Below are 22,492 nucleotides of genomic sequence, written 5' to 3' on the forward strand. Positions count from 1 at the left end.
GGAACTGCAGATAAGTATGACGTAATTTCGTGCATCCACTAAAACAACAAAAAGCAAACTGAAACAAGTCAAAATGTAGGACATGTACATACAATCCAAACAATAACATTATTTGATAACATCACAAGAAAATATCAAAGAAACCAAGTCCCATTAAATCTAATCTCTTTTGTTGTAGCTCCCCGTCCAAGAGTTCAATATCAATTTGATGCACCTCCGGCTGCCGACGTATTATACTTTCCTCATGCTCTTGTCTTCCATTTATAGGAACCAAGCTCTCAGCATAAGAAATAATCCGCATTATCCGTTCTGATGAAGACACGTGGTGCCGACAATCCAAATGGATAGACGAACCACTTGTGTTTGAAGAAGTTGACCGATTGATATACCTTAAGGCATCATTATCCGAGACATTAAGACTCTACCTTCCGTGCCACAAGACTCGAAGCACGTAATAGCGATGATTCTTGCCTAATGGGACATTCGTCCCTGCCGGCTCAAATGTGACATACTCGATATATTCAATCGGTCGAATGAAATTCATATGGGGTGAAGATTGCTTGGAATTCAAACCAGAAAGGTGGTTATCCAAAGACGGCAAGAACTTCGAGCCCAAAGATTCATATAGATTTGTTTCGTTCAATGCCAGACCTCAAATTTGTTTAGGGAAAGACTTAGCTTATCTCCAGATGAAATCGATAGCTGCGGCGGTGCTGCTCCGACATCGACTTACCGTGGCAGCTGGACACCGAGTAGAGCAGATGTCACTAACATTGTTCATGAAATATGGACTAACGATGGAGGTGCAGCCAAGAAATCTGAAGTCTGTTCTGGAAAAAACATGCAAAGTTGGGGAAAATGGATATGCTTGAATTCTAGAGAAAATTTGTATACATGATACGATCGATGAAGAGGGAGGGATAGATCGATCAATGATGATATAAACCTTTATTGTAAGTCATTTATAAATTATTTTTGGTGCATCAAAAGGATCATAAATCCAAGTTCATGGATCAAGTAGGAAAAAACTATGAAGTTCAAGGACTAAATGTTACTTTTTCCTTTTCTTTATCTTTGAGAATAAGTGTTTTTTAAAGATGAACAAATTCAGGTTTATATAGATCAAAGGCGACAGAAAAAAGAAGATCACACTTTCGATGGATATCATGGAATTGAAATCTAGTTGCCTAAATAGTTTTGACAAGGGACTTTGTTCCAACTGCTCGAACTAAAATTATTGCTGTAGGAAAAGATGACCGTCTTTGAGGTTTTGCATCTGATATGACAAGAGTCTGCCATCAGACTTGTATTTTGGATTGCTATGGTGATTGTTTGCAGTAATATGTTCTGAAAAGTTATAGCTTCCACTTGCAGTAATATGTTCTGAAAAGTTATAGCTTCCACCAGAGACCTTAGCAGCTCCTCCATTCATCTTCAAACCCAGTGGTTTGCCAGTTTCCTGTGGAAGATTTTGTGGATTGAATTGTCTTGGATTTGGAATGCTTAAACCAAAATCTATACCCTGGTGAAGTGGAGAAGGAAATCCAGTTCCGATACTAGAACTTGGGGTGTTTTTCTGATTAATACGATCCATATTTCTCGATCCCATTAATGTGAATCTTCGAATGGTTTCTTCTGGTGAGATGACTGGAAATGATCCTTGACTAGAACCTGGTTCCAGCATTTGATTCACTCTTTCTGAATTCATACAGCTTTTTGTCTCCGCAGATCTTGGTAGAGCATAGTTGTATAATGAAGCATCAGACCCTTGATTTGCAGCTATTTGATCAGTTAGAAAAGTTGGTAACATCTGATACATTGACCAAGGTACCTGACCAAAGGGACTGGATAGAAAATTTTGAACAGATGATCCCAGCTCTTCTACATTAGTAATGGCTCCTGCCGTTCTAATGGCCTGGACATGACCGGCTTGATCTTTGGGCACTTGATGGTGATCTCCGAGATCAACGGTTTTCTTGCCTTTCACACTTCTCTTCAGAGACCGACCCTTGGTTTTTTGAGCTTCTATAGCTAAAACAACACTGGTATTACTCTTGGCTTGAACATTTTGACCGGCATCACTAGTTTGATGATTTAGCTTTGCAGCAGCTGTCGACAAGCTATCTCCTTTCCTGTTTGATGAAGTAATAAGCTCAACAAACTGTCCAGTGCCAAGTCGATCTCCCAATGGATTTAAGTAACCAGTAGAAGCAGGAGCAGTAACACCTGTAGGGAATCTACCTAAAGATCTATCCATGCCGTATCCAAAGTCATTCTTGGGCTGCAAGTTATTGTTCTCCTTGTCTTGAATCGGCACCTGCTGTTTGTTTTTCTCCTGAGAGCTGTTCTGTAGTTGTAAGTCTGTATAGCATTGGACTTGGATACATTTATCAGAATTACTCGAACGATAGGATTGCATGCTTTCCATGTGAGTTTTTCCGTGTTGATCTTTGCTAGATTTTTTCCTTTTCTGCAACCGGACCCTCTCATCAACATGATCAGGTTTTCTCCTTAGATCACCCACCAACTGTTGCACTTCATCTATCATCCATTTCAATAAACTTTCTCTTGTAACTTTAAGGTCCTTTAACAAGGACTCAATAAAGTTTTTAAGTTCATCCAATGGAGCATGATTGTGACCACTTGTTTCACCCTTCTGCAAGTCAACTTCTTCAGGAGAATCCTTCTTCATTTTGCTGCTGCTCTTATTCCTGGCTGTCCGTTTCTTAACTTTCCCGAAATTAATTTGACCTGCTTTTCCTGGATTCTCATCTTCCTTCTGCTCAAGTCTACTGCCTTCACTAGTTTCATCATCACCAAGTGAAATCAATCTCGATACCAGCTTCTGCTTTCTGATAAGCGACCCGTCGCTCGATATCAAATCATTGAATGAAGAATCGGGGTCATTTTCATCGTTCCTCCTGAACTCCCAACTCTGCCGAAATCCAAATTCTCCCATTTATGCTAGGGGCATCACTACAAACCGAACATTGACAGATACCCTAGTTCAAATTCTGTTCATTCAAATGGGAAAGCAGTCTAGTAATAGAACAAATCATATGACCATGTGAGTAAAAACAGGTACCCTTGTTCAAATTCTGACATGATAGAACAAATGGAGAAGTTAAATTCTGTTCCTAACAGACTAATAAGTACCTAGATTTACAGGGCAGAACAATATAATATGGAGAAGCTAACAAAGAAAAACTTAATGAAAAGGATTTCAAAACAGTACACCATCAATTCAGAAGAACCATTTAGAGTAGAAGATTTGTGTTCTCACCATGTATCAGTCGAGTCAAAAACACAGGGATAGATACAGATGGTTCGTTTACTATGTATAAAACAATGAATATAGTTAAGCTTTTAAGCAATCAAAACGAAGGGCTGCAGCTGGCTTGTTTTCCTGTCTTGGATTTCCACCAAATTTTCTATATTGGTTTTGATTTGTTGTGAAATGAAAGATTTGCCTTACCATGTATGGTCCGTGATGGTTCTTTGAGCTTTGGTTTTGGAGCTTTTATTCCCCCTCTTACAACGGGTTTCCTTTCACAGAACTTGCCCGGTTTTTCTTTCCTTGTATTCATGGCTATTTTATAGATGGTAATGGTTTTAAGTTCCTACCCAAATATGCAATTATTTTCCATTAACGAGGAGAATTTGCTTTGATTATCTTCTAATCATGGCTCTCTATTTATTTAGCTATTTAAGAGGATGATAAATGATAACCTCAAATATCAAGTTTACTTAAGAGTTAAGGAGGGTCATTGCATCAAGCCAAATAGGAGTTTACATGACAAAATTCAAGTACATTTACTTGTAACGCAAAATACAGATTTCTCGCACATAAATATTCCAACCCCGTATCTTCCTTAATGATTTGACTCATCCCACGGCCACGAGACTAAATGAAGATTTAATAATAAATACTTTACCATTCCATGTATGATTTTGTCGACCAACCTTAGATTAATTCTTCTTTTGTTCTTCTAACAAATCGATCCAAGAATTACCCTTATGCAACGAGAAACAACCACATGTTTCTCTAAATTAGATTAAACAATCGACAACACGAATAACATCAAACCATTAAGAAACCCATCTTTTATAGATTTTTCAATCACATTATTAAACAACATGATGCACTACTAATCTGTAACACTAATCCGAATCTGTCGTCATCACACAATTTCAGGATAGTTATTTTACGTATACACGCAAAATAGTCATTTGGCATACAAAAGCGTAAATTCATCTCTTTTAAAGGGCACGTAAAAGCAGGGTTTGGAATGACATCGAAACTGGCAAGACCTGGATTGAAAGAGTCTAAATCAAGAAAAAACTTACTTTAGGAATAAATTATAGAAGAAATTAGAGTTACAACTGAAAAACTAGAAATTAACCAAATTCTGCTTCTAGGCATACAGTACAATCGACTCCATGCTCACTGGTCTCCCGCTTTAAAAGCGATTGATCGACACTAAAGAAAATCTAGGACTAACTCATAACTAACATGCAAAAGGAGTCCAATTAAACTTTAAGGAAGCTGCATATACAACTACAAGAATGTAAGGTGGAGTTCTTACTGTTCTCTAGCAATGACTCTGTCAACTCATGCCCTCATCAAACAATGAGTTCCTGCACAAGAATAGCAGCAGTATCATGTTTTTCAGTAAGGGCCAAAGTGCAGAATTTTGACCTAGAGGTATACTATTCCCTTCTGTGGTATTAACATCAATTTATCTGTACACTGACGGAGATTAATGACTCTCTGGCAACCTGCACACATACGAAAAAAAAGATCAAAATCATAGCTTCATCAAATAAACCATGTGATATCATTCTTTTCTTCCATTTCCTTTTGCTTGGATTGTATATGGCATCACATTTAACAAAGACATGATCCTAACAATTCACCAAACACGATACTCATTTCCACATAGCAAATTGTTCAGGAAAAGCCATCATACTGATCGCTTCATAAGTACTTTTCAAAATTAAGCAGAACTAACGGAGAATGAACCTACCGCCATGGGAATTCACTGGTGGAGTTTATCAACATATTGCAATGCTTCCCGGCATTCCTCACGGTCATCAAAGAACTCTTTTTTGTCACCTTCAATCTGATATGTTTCATGGCCTTTGCCAGGAACCACCTGCAACACACGGCACCAAATTAGCAAGCATACTTATCAACTAGCATGAGCAGAAAAGAAGCGTGAAGAAGAGGCGAGGACTACATAATTAACCCATGAAAATTCAAGCCTGGTGCACAAACAAGAGAAGGGGATGACTCACCCTATATGAAATAAATCCCCACTATCCAAAGAATGAATGAGCATAAATGAGGAAGCAGAATGGGAGGAATACATGTGTGGTTTATTCTCCAAAGTCAATACTCTTAAAAGTTCAAGAAGAAACCTATATGAAATAACTAATTCAAATTTTCAACAAATTTTATGTAGGCAGTTCACCTCTTTTGTGGTGTGTGAGCACTGAAGTTACACTAGGCGGTCTAGGCCTATTGCAGGAACATAAAACACCCATTTAGAAAAACATAACTATACTCGTGAAGATGTGGGTTTTCTAGGTTACTGGAATATAGAAGCAAATCAGTTCACTTCAAAAAGCAACCCAAGCTTTCAAAAACTTACAACCACATCGCCTTCTTCTTCCATGGCAACAGCACAACGTACAGCTACCCGCCTAATATCATGCAGAAAAAGTCGATGACCATTTGGGAGAGGTGGATAGTAATCATTTTCTCCATATTTCAAATAATCCTGCATTGTGCACCCCACGCCAGCTAACATGTCGTCCAATATGTCCACTGATCAAAAGATGAAACACATAAGTAATTTGGTTTGTGTTTCTAAGCAACTGCCATTGCAGCTCATGATAATTGTACCATTTTCTTATACTTACACGGATCTTCACTCTTTGGATTATCAGATGTCAGGAGAGTCACTTCACTTTTATCTGTTGCAATTTTCGCCATCATTGGTCTTTTTCCCCGGTCACTCTCCCCAGGGCAACCAATTACTTCAGAAACAACATAATTCATAGGTTAAAAATGGTAGTGGTATTCAATTAGGAGGAAGCATGATTTTCATGTGAAGTAGGAGTTAAAGGAAAATCATAACAAGCATACCAGTAATAATCCTTTTTGGTGCTAGCTCTCTTACAGAGTCTAGCAGTCTAGATAAGACATCAGGAGTGTGGGCATAGTCCACAATGACTCCAAATGCCTGCTCCTCATCTATTAACTCACACCTTCCTGGAACAGCATCAACCTCTTCAATCACTCTAACAATGTCCTCCAAAGGTGCCCCAACTGCAATCCCAACAGCCACAGCCGCTAGAAAATTATAGATATTGTGCCTTCCGAGCAAACCTGATGAAATCTCCAATATCCCATGTGGTGTATTAACCAAGACCTGAGTCTCAAATAGCGACAACTCAAACTTAAGGGGACGAACATCTGCATTCTTATTCTCCATTGCAAATGTCACCACGGGAACTTCAGGGTTACCTTGAGCAATAAAAAAAAGTGCATGTGGATCGTCAATGTTAACAACTTTCTTATGCCTCTCAGGATCGCCTATCCTTGCAAACAACTTTGCTTTAGCTTCCCTATATTCCTCTTCAGCCCCATGGAAATCTAAATGATCCCTAGTCAAATTGGTAAACACAGCAATATCAAAATCAACCTCATTACACCTCTCTAAAGCCAAACCATGAGAAGAAGCCTCCATGACAACAGCCTCAGTTCCATTATGCAACATCTTTGCCATCAGATTCTGAACCAAAACAGCGTCAGGGGTTGTATTTGGTGATTCCAACTTATTATCACCATGTATATAATAGGCAACCGTGCTTAGCATCCCAGTCCTCAGACCCATTGCCTCATACATCCCTTTTATCAAATAAGATGTGGTTGTCTTGCCATTAGTCCCAGTGATCCCAATAACAGTCATATTCTTTGAAGAATGTCTATAAACGATGCAGCTAGTGTAGGCAAAACTGAATTAGTATCCTCAACAATGACTAATGCCTTGCATCCCAAGATATCCTCAATATCAATCTCTTTACTTGCTACAACAGCAACAGCTCCTCTCTTATCAGCTTCACTCAAGTACAAATGCCCGTCAGTTTTTCTCCCAACACAACAAACAAACAAATCCCCAGCACTAACCAACCTAGAATCATGCTGTATCCCGTTATCTCAACCTCTATATCCCCACCACTTTACTTTCATCTAAAAGCTCAGCTAAACTCATTTTAAACTTAGGTTCCACAATTCTAACCTTACTCTTTCCAAAACTGTCTAAGTCTATATCAAATGATGGATCAAACAAATTAGCTCTTTCTTTACCTTCAGAGTCGCTCAAACCGACATCGAATTTCGAAGAATATTCTTCCTCGGAATCTTCATTTTCTCCATCTTCCGCATCAGAAGCAACAGTCAAACCTCGTAATTGATCAATTTCTTCCAAGTCAACAACTTCATCAGCGTCCAGCTCGTCATCAACGCCTTCCCATTTTTTAGGGGCTGCTTGTAACAAACCTTGCTTAACCAACTCTTCCCGTTTCATGGAAATGGCTTTATCAATTTCACCGAACAAATCATCTCCGTCGTCATTTCCCGCTTTTTCTTTACTCAACACGTCTTCATCCACGTAAGCAATGGCAGAAAGGTAATTTGACTTGTGCTTGTTAAAGTTATATTCTTGGATTTTGCGGGCACGGGCAGCTTGGCGGTGGATTTGCCGAAACTTGTCTACGCCGTGCATGGAGTCCTCAGGATCTTCGGACGGGTAATCTTCAGAGGGAGTCGGATAATACTTTCCGTCGGGGCCGATAGCCGGAAGGTGGCGGAGAGAAGGAAGACGAAGAGACTTAAAATGGACAAGACGGAGGCGGTGGCGGTGGTGGTGGTGGCGGTGGTGGCCTATGACAGAGATGTGGTTGGGTTGAGGAGCGAGAAATTTGGGGAAGGAGAGGAGAGAGAAAGCCATTGAAGGGAGGGAAGATAGAGAGAACGTTACAGTGTGGTTTTAGAACTGTGGAAGGGAGAGGTTTTAAGATTAGGAAAGTCGATGCAGAAGGACACGACGTCGTTTAATATGAAACTACAACAACATTAGTCATCAACTATTACATCTTTTCTATTTTGATCACCTAATTTTGTTTCTTGCAAAATCATCACTGAACTAAACTTAGAACTTATTAATTTTTTTATCAAAATTAGTATTTAAATTAATTTGTATATCACATCAAAATTATATAAAATTATTATTAAAAGAAAAATTATATGCAGATGTGTTTGTTTAACCAACTGTAAACTTACATGTGTTTGTCTAACTCCAAAGGGCCATAGATTTGATTCTTTTTATAAATAATTTTATAAGTAGTGTACAATTTAACTTAAATACACATTTTGGTAGAAAATTTAATGAACTCTTAATCTAATCTTAGCCACAAAATTTTAAAAATAACATGTGTATAAGGATGTAACGAGTCAGGCTTTTGGTCAATCCAACCCGACCTGAAAATATGCATCATCCATCTGAACCCTACCCGACCTGAAAATTATATATCCTTCACCCGAATCGACTCGATCCAATCCAAAAAATATATATCTTCCACCAACTCCAATCCGAATCAATCTGATATAAAATAAGGATTTAATTAAAATAATAAAAAAATTAAGGAAAATGCATTATTATCCTTGGGTCGGATCAGGTTGGAGTTTTTTTACCATCCACCTAAATTGGACCTGACCGACCCCACCCCTTAGAAAACTCAACCCGCTCAATTAAAACTCAATTTTTTTTTTAAAAAAAAAGATATGACCCTATCAAATCGGATCGGATTGAAACCCATCAAATTTGAGTTAATTTACCATCTTTACTTTTATTTTTGATGATGATGAGATAGAAAATAACATAAATAAAATAAATCTAAATCGGCATAACCATTAAATTTTTAATGATCGATAATTGAAATTAAAAATGTGTTAATGAAAATTTTATCAAAACTAATAATTTAATCATCAAAATAAAATAAAATAAAAAATATATAATAATTTGACAGCAAATAGTGTAATTTACACTTGTTTCGTCTTTTCAATTTGAAAACTACGGTTAACGACAGATCTCAGGCCCATGTGATAATTGGACTTAAAAGCCTACAAATGTAGGTATAGATATAATTGTATAAATTGGTATAATTCGAATCCCATCCGTCTACTTTGTGGAAATCAATAATTTAATCCCTCCAATTTAGTCGTTTAGCTCTTACTTTACTAAAATTGATAAATTATTAGTGTGGCCAATATCTTTCCAGTATCGTTCATTCCAATTTTAAAACAATCTCGAATTCATCTCAATGAAAATTTTAATGTGTTTCATCCTATTTCAATCACTACATATTTATTCATATAAGATTTTAATATTTCAAATTATTTTTTATTTATTTTCTCACTAATTTATGTCATTATATAATTATATTCAATTTTAAAATATAATCATTTAATTAAATTATTGTAGTGAATTAATAATTTCAAGATTTCTTTTCTCATATAAATTTTTTTGCATACTTTTATATAATATAGTGGTATGTACGTAATTAAGATATATTTACATTGTATATAATGTGATAACATCCAATTGCACAATGTATTTTTTTTTGTTTTACATAAATTAAGAATTGTTTAATGAGATTACATTCTTTACTTTTACCCTAAAAATTTAGTTTTTTCTCGTTGGTGTGCTTCTCATCTCTTTCCTTTTCTTTTTTATTGATCGACGGTGGTATCAATTTTAATGTTGACTGTCGACCGTCAGTATTCTTTATTGTCTTTTTCTTTTTTATAGTGCATCTTTATTTTCTTTTGATTTTTTATTTTCAATAAGTTTGTCTGTGTTATACGTTTTCTTATGCTTTTTGACATGTTTTTTGGTTATTTGTCCTTTTTTATTTATTTATTTTTTAAGGGTTGATTTGACATCGCTACTACTGATCAATATGATGCTTACCAAATATCTTGTTGATCTTCCCTGCTTTAGACACCCAGATTGTATTTGGATACCGATTTACGTTCATGGATAGTTTTTCACGTCGCTCGAGTCTAATTTGTGGTTTTCCGGTGGTCTTTCAATAACTTGATCCCCTTTTGTGGTTTGTTTACTGATGCAATCAGATGTGCTTGTATCTATCTTTGTTCGAGTTTCTTGATTAGATTTAATCTTTTCTTGTATGGTCCTTATGTGATATTAAATTACTAGTTTTATTTCAATAATTATAGGAAATTTTCTAATTATGAGCTTAATTTACGATTGTGATTGTAAATCTTTATTGTAATTTGAGAGTTTTCTTATTTTGAATAAAATTAATGTCTTCTATAAAAAAGAATTATTTAATGAGTGAAAATAAAATATTGAAATTAACAGTGGGAAATTATGAGAAGAAATTCACTGAGGGAAACAATGAGTTATCTCAACCTTCTATTTCTACTCATTCAACCGTTCTAAATCTATGCAAAACTAAAAAATTATAACATTAATCTATTTATAATATGTATGAAAAATATATAAAAATAATGAGTTTTAATACCAAATTTCCAAACTCAATAAATAACCGACCAGACCACTAAACATAAAACCATGATTGATTTACATTCCTTGTATCTCGTTAAAATGTTTGGTTATCATTGTGCTGTAATTCAGTGGAGCAAAATCGTAGCACTATACATATATTTTCCCCCTTTCCCCTCTATATTGTTGGATACATTTACGGATCTAGAAATTTGAAGATAAAGGTTAAAAATTTTAGTTTTATTTTTTTAAAACAATGAGTATGTAATTTTTTTTTTACTTTTTTCTTTAACGTATTAAACGAAATTTAATAATTTTTTAAAATAATGAAATGCACTTTAACACTCGCGGGATTTAGTGCATCCGACTCTGTTTGGATAGATGGTCTATTGGGTGCAGTTTTCGGGGTGGTTGTGACCTGCAATCAGCGGCAGCGAACCAGTGGTCCCTTCGGCTGTCGTGACCGGGCCCGACTTAACCTGTCCCCGAAGCTCGATTGGTCGAAGATATGGACAATTAACCGAAAACGTATGCAATTCAATTTCATTCCTTATAAATTCGAAAATAATGACCAAAGCAAAACCATCCACAAAGGTCGCAAAGAATCATTAGGTAGCCCAACATATTTGAGTAACTACCTACATTTATTATTCTGAGGCTAAATTACAGATTACATCATTCAACTTTATTCTCGCTCCTATTTTAGTCATTAATTTTAAAAAAAAAATCAATTTACTCATTGAACTTTCGATTTACTTATATTTTGATCACTTTGCCGTTAAATAGTTAATCGAGTTATGACTAGATATTTTTATACTAAAATTATGAAATAGCTATGGAACTTTCTTCAATTTTTTTGGTTAAACCCCCTAGTTTTGGATTCCTTTCAAATTTGAATGGTGAGAAGGTGGGAAGGAGGAAGCAATTTGTATATCTTATTTCATGTTGATCAAATGGTGAATATTATAAATTAGAGTGGTTTGAGGTTTTATGAGTTTTTGGTTTAAGATTGGATTTTATGAGTTTTAAAGCGATTTAGGTCAAATTTAAATTGATAGAGTGACAAGAGACAATTCATCAATTTTTGAGTGATTGAAGAGGACGCTCGAAAAATGGTCATTGCAACATCAACCTAACATATTAATAAAACTGTAAAACTTTCATATTTAGAGAAAGATGATAAAATAAGAAGAAAAAATGATGGACGACACATGGATTTCATGTTAACAAAAATAGTCCACATCAGCACATATGGTTATCATGTCACCAGTTATTTACGATTTAACACCCGAACGATTAAAATATGTAAAATAAAAAATTAACTAGTAAATTGAAAAAATTTAAACTTTAATGACAAGATAGAAATGAAAAGAAAGTTGAGCGACAACATTTATAATTTATCCTTATTTAAAATAAAACTAAAAAATTCATTTATGATTTAACACAAGAATGATTAAAATATGATCAAATAAAACATTTAACGAGTAAATTCAAATTTTTTAAACTTGGATTAAAGGTCAGCTTTGCCCTTTAGTAGACCAAGTTTATTATTTTCACCCATATAATATTTTTGCATCAATTTAATCCTCGAAATTGCTCAATTGCACCATTCTATAACCTATCCCCAACTTAAAACCCTAAATTATAAATTGTAAGTTAGTGTTTAGAGGTCAAAGGGTTGTGGTTTAGGGTTTAGGAATTATAACTTAGGGTTTTAAGTTAGTGGTAGGGTTATAGAATGATGCAATTGAGCAACTTCGATGACTAAATTAATGCGAAAATACGATAGGGGCGAAAGTGATAAATTGGGTATACTACGGGGCAAAAGTTACTCTTTTGCCTTTAAACTTTAATGACAAAATAGAAATGAATAGAAAGTCGAGTGATAACATTTATAATTCATTAGATGATTATTGTATAAATATTAATTAAAATAATAAATAATTAAAGTATTGAAATCGAGATTTATAATGTAGTTTTCTCGTAATTAATTTAATTTATGTGATGAATGATAACTATTTGAAATTGAAAAAAAGTTTATGTTTTGCATTAAAATATTTAATGAGGATCGATTTGAATTATCCCCCTAAATGCTAAATCTACCACTAGTGATTGAATAAGCATTTGAATATTTTAAGCCATTCATCATTAACAGGCATGAATGACCACACTAATTGAGCCAGCAATCTCCAATGTGTGTCCGTTAATGGAATTACAAATCTATATACTGTCTCCTATGGTAAACTATCTTCGAGTCATCAATCTTTCAATTTATTTTTAATTAAGCAATCTTATTACAAATCTCTATAATTTCTAATTGAGATAATAATACATTTTTTTTTATCAATACGAGATAAGTTCGGGGCTATATATGCTTAAAGATAACTCACAATCACTTGACATTTAATGTGCATTCCCCTTTCATTCAAGGTGCTCGAAAACTTTAGACCTCAAAGAATAACAATAATTCATTCACCATCAATGTTGCTTGGTTCGTGTAGATAATATACACATTTAATCCTTATTAAGTACAAATCAATCAATTTATTCATAACTATAATTAGAAATCGATTATCCAATACGATAATGACACATGTCATAATCTTTTCAGTGAATATTAAGAAAAGTATAATGGGGTTGAAGGGACTCGAACTAAATAGAGTCGATTCCTGACCGCTATAACAATCCAAATATTTGTTTAATGGTTGATAAGAACTATATTTAGTTTGAAATTTAATGGATGTAATGTTAGAAAAATCCAGAATCTAGATACTTAACCATTAGATTAAAAAATTTGATCCGATCTAAGATAATATTATTATGATTAGTTATATATATTCTGATCGAATATATATTTTTACTTCAAAAATTGAATTAAATTTTAAATTAAAATACGTTATGAATAAAAGAGTATAATATTAGAGTCGGATTCGGGTCCACCGTCCCTGCTCTAAATTGGAATAGGGATGGGAAATTTGAAAAGGAATATTTAACCTTTGAGACAAATATAGACAACGATGTCGATGCACCTTCCTCTAACGGACAACGTCTCTGCCCGAATTTGTTGCCTTCTAGTTCTCTACCCCATAGGCCATAAAGTCCAAGATGCTGCCGTTTCAAACACGAATGCTTCAACTCCTACCATCACTTACCCATTTTAGATTTAAATTATTATTATTGTTAAATTTAAGAAAATATACATATTTTCATGATTAAACATAATATATATATATATATATATATAATGGTTGTCCCTTGATCTCGTAATGGGGTAAGGAGAGGTAAGATAGTAGGTTGCCCCTAACACTAGGTTGAGAACAACTTCCATAAGAGACCTCCAAATTATAAAATACTCTCTATAGGACTCGATCCCACGATCTCAAAGTTAAGAACCTTATGCTCTACCAACTGAATTGGATGGTCATTTCATAATATATATATATATATAACTTATGCTGTAAGTCAAGGTGAACGATGTAATGGAGCTTGTGATTCACTGATGTCTGGGTGTGACTGTCAACCGTACACACTGATGGTGGATTGGTGGTAGCCGTGGGTTACTATGTTTCGGTTAAAGTGATATCGTAATCTTAAAAATTTAAATTTTTATATAATATGTATATATTTTTTAATTTTTTATATAACTTATTTAAATCCACACTCATTTGTAGTCTTAAATACGTCTTTAATTATAATAATTGTGGAAAGTTATTAATAATGCCATTTGACTCCTTTAAGCTTGATAATTATGAATAATTGGAGATTAAAATACTCTAAAAATAAAAAGTAATAGTCAAAGTAATTATTTAATCAAATCGTTAGAATATTATATTTTTAAATATCTCATTCAAATTGTCATTTAAAAAAATTATTAAAAATCAGATACACTTCCCACCATTTTTTAGTTTTTCACCAAAAAATAAAATTTAACTCTTCAAAGACCAAATTATAACTTATTTATATTTATTTTAATGATGCTATTTTTTTTTATTAATATGGGATTAGTTGAAAGCAATGTCTGTTCTAAATAATTAAAAATTCCCTTTAATATTGAAAGCTCACACACCTGACGTTTACGGTGCTCGAACCCGGGTCTCAAGGAACGATAACTATATATGTTGGGGAATAATAGATAAAATTTTAATCATTAAATTGACTTAATTAAAATTACTTTTTATTATGCTTTTCTATTTTATTAAACTTTTTACATAATTTAACTTCCACTTGGGAGCTTCTGATTGATTTTGTTTAAAGAACGATGTTGGTGTTTTAGATTCTTTTCAGCATAATCCAAATTCAAAAAATAATGTAAAAAAGATTAAGGACTAAATTGAGAGAAGTTGTTAAATTAAAGGACCGAAAATTATTTTATTCCAAATTTTAAATCCAACAATACGACATGCGAGCAATAAGTGGAAAAAATGAGCGGATGGGTGACATGGTTGGGAGCTTTAATTGCAGAGAGAGAAGAAAGAGAGGGAGACGGAGGAAAGAAGACAAAGGGATTCAAGATTTTGCTTCATTTCAAAGTTTATTTAACTTTACCCCCATAGCCATAGCCGTTTTATTATCTATCTTCAAACCTTACTACTACTATATTACTTGTCAATGTCGTAATAAACTCTCTGCCATTCTTGTTTCTTCTTCCTCGAACCAGGTTTCCCACCATTTCTTATTTTTATTTTCATTTCGTCTGTTCCCTTTCCTTCACGGCTTTAAGTTAAACTCTCCATGTTCTTTAGTTTGTCTTTAATGCTGAAAGGGCTCGTGATTATGAACTCACATGGTTGATGAAGGTACACGTTTTTTCCGCCTTCCTTTTTTTTCTGGGTTTTGATTTGACTTTTGGAGATGATGAATAATGCATGAAATGGGTGTTTTTTTAACGATTCAGATATGATGGGTATGCCATTGTTTGTGGTATATTGAAACAATGCCGGTTGATAGAGTATAGATTGCATTCTGTGTTCATTTTCTGGGATCTTAGATGGTTTGAGCGTTATACTTTGTGTTCGTTATCACTTATCAGTACAATCAGGCTCTTGTTTATTACAGAAATCATGTACACTTTAGTAATATTTCTTTACCAGCCAGTCTCTGGGTTCCTTTTGATGGATATGTGTACGGGATGATGAAGATTTTTACATCATATTCAACCAGAATTCCCTCAGCTGTGCAGAACATTCAAATTCAGATCTCTTCCAGTTTTCGTTTGTTTGTGATGTCATGCAATGTTTGACTGAATAAACACATCAAATACCCCATTGTTAGCAGTCAAAACTCATCCACCCAAAAATGGATAGCAGATTACCTTGGAGCCCAGCTTTCAAGAGTCCTATGCTGTCACCTAAAAGCCCTGCAATATATGAAAAGTACAAGTCAGGATGTGCCTGGGGGTTAATTCACTTCTTCGATTTTCGCCAAGCTCATTCACATGGAAAGCTCATTTCCGATAAGAAGCGCCCCAACAGGCAGGCTAAAGGTAAGAAGCCCTTATCTTTGGTTGAGAATGAAGTATATTGTTCGATATGAATCTACATGTTCTTTAAAGTAGACTAATTGTTCTGATTCTTGATCATGTCATATGCAGTTTCTTCAAGTTTTATGGATGCCATGTCCATCTAAGTTTAGTTGTTCTGATTTTCATCTTCAGGTGATGGTTATAAAAGGAATAAGCCTAGTTTACTCTCTAAAGAGGAGAAGGCTCAATACGCAGATGTGAGTTTATTAACTTGCTTTTATGATAAAACTCGTTGCATATTCCTAGTACCTTTTTATATGAAGACAATTTGTTCTTTCTTTATAACAAATTTCGAACCGATTCTGAGCTGCAATTATGCTAAAACTATTATAGATTTTGACTTTGCATTTCATGGTGGTTCTTTTCTTCATTGTCTGATGCTTCACGTATATCTGTTTTGATTTCCTTCAGGATGCTGTTGATAACAAGAATGTTACAGCAAATACTAGGAAGAGAGATGTTAAAAATATTATAAAAGAGAGATTTCTGTGAAGCATCAGACAGAGAAGGAAAAGGCCAATGTTGAATTGCAGAACCAACAGGTTAACCCCAAACTTGTCAGTCATTCAAAGGAAAATAGGAAGGCGGGCAAGAGTTCTAAGAAATGCTGTCGATTTTCTGTTCATGGTTGTGATGCTGTGACTGAGGGGTGTTGGCAGCCTTTTGATAAAAAGATGGTTGAGAAATCTTCATATAACAACTTGGCACCGGTGACAGAAGCATCTTATAGCAATGTGAACACTACCAATGGAGGAAATCTTAGTTGTAAAAATGTTGGAGGCAGGAAGCATGGCCATCAGATGGAGATTAATGTTCAAGTTAAAATGAAAGAAGCGGTTGAAACTTTCGTAAATCAGAAGTTAACTGATGGGGACAGCCTTTGTAGAAATGAGGTAGACAACTGTTCTAACGAATTTATAGATGCATTGGAGGTTTTGAACTCCAACAAGCAACTATTCATGAAACTCCTACAAGACCCTAATTCACTGTTAGTGAAACATATTCAAGATTTACGGGATTCTCAGGTGAAAAAACAACCTCGATCTTCCTCCAAAGCTAAAACATCACAGTGCCAGCCAAAAGGAGCAGAGGAGTGTGAAGGGTCAGCAGATGCTCAAATGTTCCTCCCTAAGGGAAGCGATATGCCCCGTCCTTCAAACACAACAGCAGTCTTGATGTCTGGCAAACAAAATTGTCCTGATAAGGGGAAAAGTGTTATGTCAACATTCTTGTCTTTTGAACACATGAAAGGACGTTCAAACACGCGATGAAGGTGAATAAAAAAGAGCATCGCCAGATGTTCCTAGATGACATTTGTAGATCCCTGCATGACTTTGCACAGTTCGAAGATGGTGATAAAGAAAAGAGCAGGCAGGAAATTGAAAGAATCTCTGCTAATAATGTTGGGAACATGTCTGGATCTTTCCATGAGGCCAATAGACAAGAAGAGATAGACCAAACATATAACACTATTTCAGGCATTGGAAGCGAAGCTACCTCGTCCAGAGAGAGCTGTCACAGAACCTCAAATCTGTTAACTGTAAGGCATCTCAATGAAAATTTTCACCCTAATAAACACCCTTCAGATACGTCAAATAGAGGAAATGAAGATTTCTTAAGGAAATGGACACCGAGAACTTTGGATAGTTTGAAGTCTTTGCCTGCATATGACTTGTTGCCTAGACTTACTCCACAAAGGGACAAGGGACATGAGTTTGCATATCCACAAATGAGATTTTCACCATACAATAACTATTCAACTGTTAATGTATACAAGTGGAGGGCTCCGAAAGAAAAGAACATCTGCTTAAGTTCTCCCATTAATACTCTAGGCGTGCGGCCAGTGTCTGATGACAAAAGGGCAGAAAACCAATTGGAAGATGCAAAGAAAAGTATATCTGGTGATTTATCTCCACTCGCCAAAGTACTTCTTGATATGAAAGAGAAAAATGAAATTCCAATCATCATTTGTTCCTTATAATATAATATAATATAATTATATTTGAACAGGCAATCAAACTTCTGTATGTCCTGGGAAAGTGATGGAAGGAAATCATGCTGTTAGGTGTGACAAATGCAAAAGTAATGCTTTATATGTAGCTTTGGAACCAAATGGTGTGCAGAATACCAGCATGGCTCAAGAACTGAAGCAGTCAACGTCTTCAGAGAAAATGAATACTTTGAATTCTCAAAATTGGTAAATCCTTTTTCAAATTTTATTTTTGAGTTTCTCCAGTAGACCGGTGCATCAATTCTTCATCTCTTTCATTCATGTGCTGTGATTTCTCTTTTCTTGTTCTCCTGTTTAATCTTGTTGTCTTATTTCCTGAAGTTTTGTTCTATCCTCTCGCTTTGGTTTATATAGAATTCACCTTCGGGGGACCAAACATCATTTTCTTCAATAGATGTTTATTCATCAAGTCCTCCATTTATTCAAAGAGCAGAAATCTCTGATAGCATGAGTGATAAAGAAGAGCAGCCAAGTCCTGTATCAGTTCTTGAACAGGTGTTTGTCGAAGAGAACACTAGCTCTCCTGGCTCTGTATCCCTTGCAGGTGAATTCATTTCGTAGAAAAATTACTTGTTTATATAGAGCACATCGTTGTTTAGTACTGAGTTAACATCGGAATCTTACGCAGCTGAGCTTCCAGTCGAATCATCTTGTATAGATATTGAAGAAGACTATGCAACTTCTCTCTTGGAATGGCAGTTGGATCCAAAGAATAATGCAGGTACTTCTGAGGACAAGAAAGGATCTTTGTCTGAATGCATAAGAGAAGTACTGCAAGTTTCTGGTCTCAATTGGGATGAACTCTCCAGGAGATGGCATATTTCAGACCAAATGCTCGACACATCCTTGTTTGACAATGTTGAAGTATGGCCAAAGAAGTCCCGTACCGATCGGAGGCTGCTTTCTGGCTACATAAGTGAAGTCCTTTTGGAGATATATCAATGTTATTTTAGATGCTCCCCTTGGATATCGCTTCTCAACCTACAACCTAAGCCAGCTATGTTATCAAAAAATATGGTCCATGAAGTACTGAGACATGTTGACTGGCTCCTCCTCTCAAACCTGCCCCAACAAACATTACAGCAACTTGTTGAAAAGGATTTGTGCAAATCCGGAACCTGGATCGATATCCGACTCGATACTGAGGAAGCTGTTACAGAGTTAGTAGACGGCATTCTAGAGGATTTGGTAGTTGACGCTGCTATTTTCAACTCGTAGCATAAGCAGTACATGCTGGCTTCATGCTTCTTCCCAAATTGCATCTCTGGGAGTAGAGGCACCTTTTGCAGGGCAACACAACCAGTTTTCCATATTTTCCGAGGAGAGATCGACCTCTTTTCAGCTTCCTAACCTTAATTATAGTTATTTCCTCGGCGGAACGGCATGCATTACGACCCTAGAAGAGAGATGTTTTTGCTGGTTTTCGGGTGGTCTGGTGCATGGATTCAAACTATGGCCTTGACACTCCCTACATACATTTACATTAAACCGAAACAACTATCATCAGTTATAGGTTAATTTTTCAGTTCCAAAGAGATTTCCACCGAGACTGGATTAGCCAATATACATCAAATATTGGCTTACAGCTTGTAATTATCAAGTAATCATTCAGCCCACTGTTTTACAGATTAATTCCAATCGAGAATTTAAGTCATACATTATAAAGTTTATTAGGAATGCAATACCTTCAATTCACTTTATTCCATTTACATCAATATTTGATTCGAATCATTTAACGCTGTTTAAAAAGTTCAATGTTGATAAAAATAAATCACTCTTATTCACTTCGTCCTTCTCAGATTCGCTCAATCGATCATGTCTAAAGTTTAATGTTTGGCCATGATCTTTACTCCTATCTAGGTGACACCATGATATTTCCTCGAGGTCCATCACCTTCAACAGTATCCAAACCTAAAACCCAAGGTATAAAATTTAATCTTTATAAGATCAATTGATTCGCATGCCTTATTGACACCTTAAAAGAAGCTTAAGACACACTATATTCTTTGTACTGAAATAGCTCCTACACAAGAATCTTCGGCTTAAAAAAATAAATTGATGTTGTCGAAATTAAGGCATTACGAATCAATCGATCTTGTCGAAATTAAATTTTATACGTTAGGTTGAGGTTTGGATTTGTCGATAGAGATGGACTCTGGGAGAACAATCATAGTGTCGTTTAAACATGGGTAGAGATCACGATCAAACATGAGAGATTCGACTTAAACTTTCCAAATTACAAAGTTCATTAGTCGAGTAAGTTTCAAAGACAGTTGGGATCTTGGGTTAAACTGATCTAGATGATTATTGTTGTTCACGGACACAAAGAAATCATATGGAGTGATCATGATTTGAGTTGAATTACTGCTACTGAAATTTTAAAATTACCTTATATTTAAGATTTTTTATGTATTTTTTATTTAAAATATGTTATCGTCCCTAAAATTTATAAATTTAAGTTCGTCTTTCAAGAGTTTTATAAGCTCAAGTTCATCCCTTAACATAAAATCTTACGTGCATCTCTTATTAAAACGACATACATGCATGTGTCTTTCATTCTAATGGATTTTAGCATTTACTGTGTGTCAATGGGATGGAGACGGGTTCAGATCCGTTGACCGGCAATAAGGTCATGGAATTCTAAGACCGTTTGTGCACCGGTTTGCAAGCCACGTTAGCTTGTTTTCCATGAGCTTCATTACAATTTATAATTCAAATACCCCGAAGTTCAATATTTTTCATGCATGATTTCTTAAGAAAGCGAGTTTGAGTGACAGTCAGGGTCGTTAATAAGACGAGATAGATTGTGAGTTGTTTAAGATCAATTTGATTAAAACTTGATAAATAGTCGTGTAACACTCTAAACAAGTACGACACACAATCAACGATCAGAATGCCACAAAGAACCAACGGGGTGGCTAACCAAAATATTTCTTTAATTTTCTTAATTAAAACGATTACTTGAAAATACTCAAGATACAATAAATCAACCACAGTTATATAAAATACTTTACATTAATAGCTTCTAAAATAAATAAATCAAAATATACAGGCCAACTTTTAAAATGGAGTTACGACTCGAATATACAAAAAGGGGATCTACAAATATACATACCCTTTAAAGAATTAACTCGAGACGTATTCTGCTCTGAATCTCGGTATGAATCTCGGATGAACAAAAAACTCATCAACTGCTCTTTCTACTAACATGCGTAAAAAAACAAATTCCAAACGCTGAACTTACTAACCTAGTGTCACACTAACAACTAAACCATATTAATAATGTTCATTAAATGCTCAAGCTATCAAGGAAAATATGCAATAGTGAGAATACTCTTATACTGCACTCTCTACTCTATGGTAGACATCGTGGTGCGGCTGAGGGTTCTGTATCTCGGAGCTCACGAACCCCTCTAGTCTATGGAGGAATTCAGTCCCACTTTGATGGACTTTAAGTCCAGAACTATCAGTTTTGTGAAAGAAGGAAAAACTGTTGTTATTAAGGGAACTCAGAAATTACCCCTACTCAGAGCTATCACAGGGGAGAAATTTCAGAAATTAGCAGAAAATGATACTGAATTGAGTGGGGAAATTTTTTGGTTGAGTGCAGAAGTTACTGAAAGTAAAACTCCTACAACACTTCAGAATTTACTAGAAGAATTTCAGGAAATTTTTGAAGAACCTAAGGGAATGCCTCCAAGAAGGAAACATGATCATGCTATTGTCCTAAAACAAGATATACAGCCAGTAAATCTAAGGCCCTACAGATTTACACACTCCCATAAGACTGAAGTAGAGAAACAGATTGCTGAAATGCTAACAGCTTCTATCATTCAAGTTAGTCAAAGCCCTTTTGCTTCTCCTTGCCTGTTAATCAAGAAGAAGGATGGAACTTGGAGATTCTGTGTAGATTACAGACAGCTTAATTCTGCTACCATAAAAAATAAATTCCCTATTCCTATAGTGGAGGATTTACTAGATGAACTTAATGGAGCTGCATTCTTCTCGAAAATTGATCTAAGGTCTGGATATTGGCAAATCAGAATCAAGGAAGAAGACATTCACAAGACTGCTTTCAGAACTCACCAAGGACATTATGAGTTTAAGGTAATGCCCTTTGGGCTTACTAATGCCCCATCTACTTTTCAAGCACTGATGAATGATTTATTTGGGGAATATTTAAGAAAATTTGTTCTAGTGTTTTTGATGATATTTTAGTTTACAGCTCTAGCTTAACAGAACATGAACAGCATTTAAGAATTGTTTTAAGGATTCTGCTGGTAAACAAGTTATATGCTAAAAGGAGCAAATGTTTTTTTGGTCAACAACAAGTAGAGTATTTGGGGCATGTGATTTCAGCAC

General features: G+C 35.1%; 2 protein-coding genes and 1 pseudogene across 4 annotated transcripts; 1 reads left to right on the plus strand and 2 right to left on the minus strand.

Annotated features, from left to right (window-relative positions):
- Window positions 1–1,214: 1,214 nt before the first annotated feature.
- On the minus strand, window positions 1,215–4,670 carry LOC120199707. The gene is made up of 2 exons (XM_039200724.1): window positions 4,587–4,670; window positions 1,215–2,976 (listed from the first exon to the last, which is right to left on the minus strand). Exon 2 carries the CDS (start codon window positions 2,957–2,959, stop codon window positions 1,235–1,237), a length of 1,725 nt encoding a protein of 574 aa, XP_039056655.1. The 5' UTR covers window positions 2,960–2,976; window positions 4,587–4,670; the 3' UTR covers window positions 1,215–1,234.
- On the minus strand, window positions 4,442–8,037 carry LOC120199706 (annotated as a pseudogene).
- An 8,564-nt stretch (window positions 8,038–16,601) lies between these two features.
- Window positions 16,602–19,739, plus strand: LOC120199712. Of its 3 annotated transcripts, none has more exons than XM_039200729.1 (4): window positions 16,602–18,020; window positions 18,130–18,316; window positions 18,485–18,674; window positions 18,759–19,739. In XM_039200729.1, exons 3-4 carry the CDS (start codon window positions 18,578–18,580, stop codon window positions 19,346–19,348), a joined length of 687 nt encoding a protein of 228 aa, XP_039056660.1. In that variant the 5' UTR covers window positions 16,602–18,020; window positions 18,130–18,316; window positions 18,485–18,577; the 3' UTR covers window positions 19,349–19,739. The 3 variants fall into 3 exon arrangements, 2 of the variants coding, with proteins under 2 accessions (XP_039056660.1, XP_039056661.1); XR_005523476.1 differs by having other exon boundaries at window positions 16,604–18,020; XM_039200730.1 differs by lacking the exon at window positions 16,602–18,020 and having other exon boundaries at window positions 18,118–18,316.
- Window positions 19,740–22,492: the final 2,753 nt, after the last annotated feature.

Source organism: Hibiscus syriacus, unplaced genomic scaffold (genome assembly GCF_006381635.1).
Source record: "Hibiscus syriacus cultivar Baekdansim isolate YM2019G1 unplaced genomic scaffold, ASM638163v2 tig00005465_pilon, whole genome shotgun sequence".
NCBI classification, from domain to species: Eukaryota; Viridiplantae; Streptophyta; class Magnoliopsida; order Malvales; family Malvaceae; genus Hibiscus; species Hibiscus syriacus.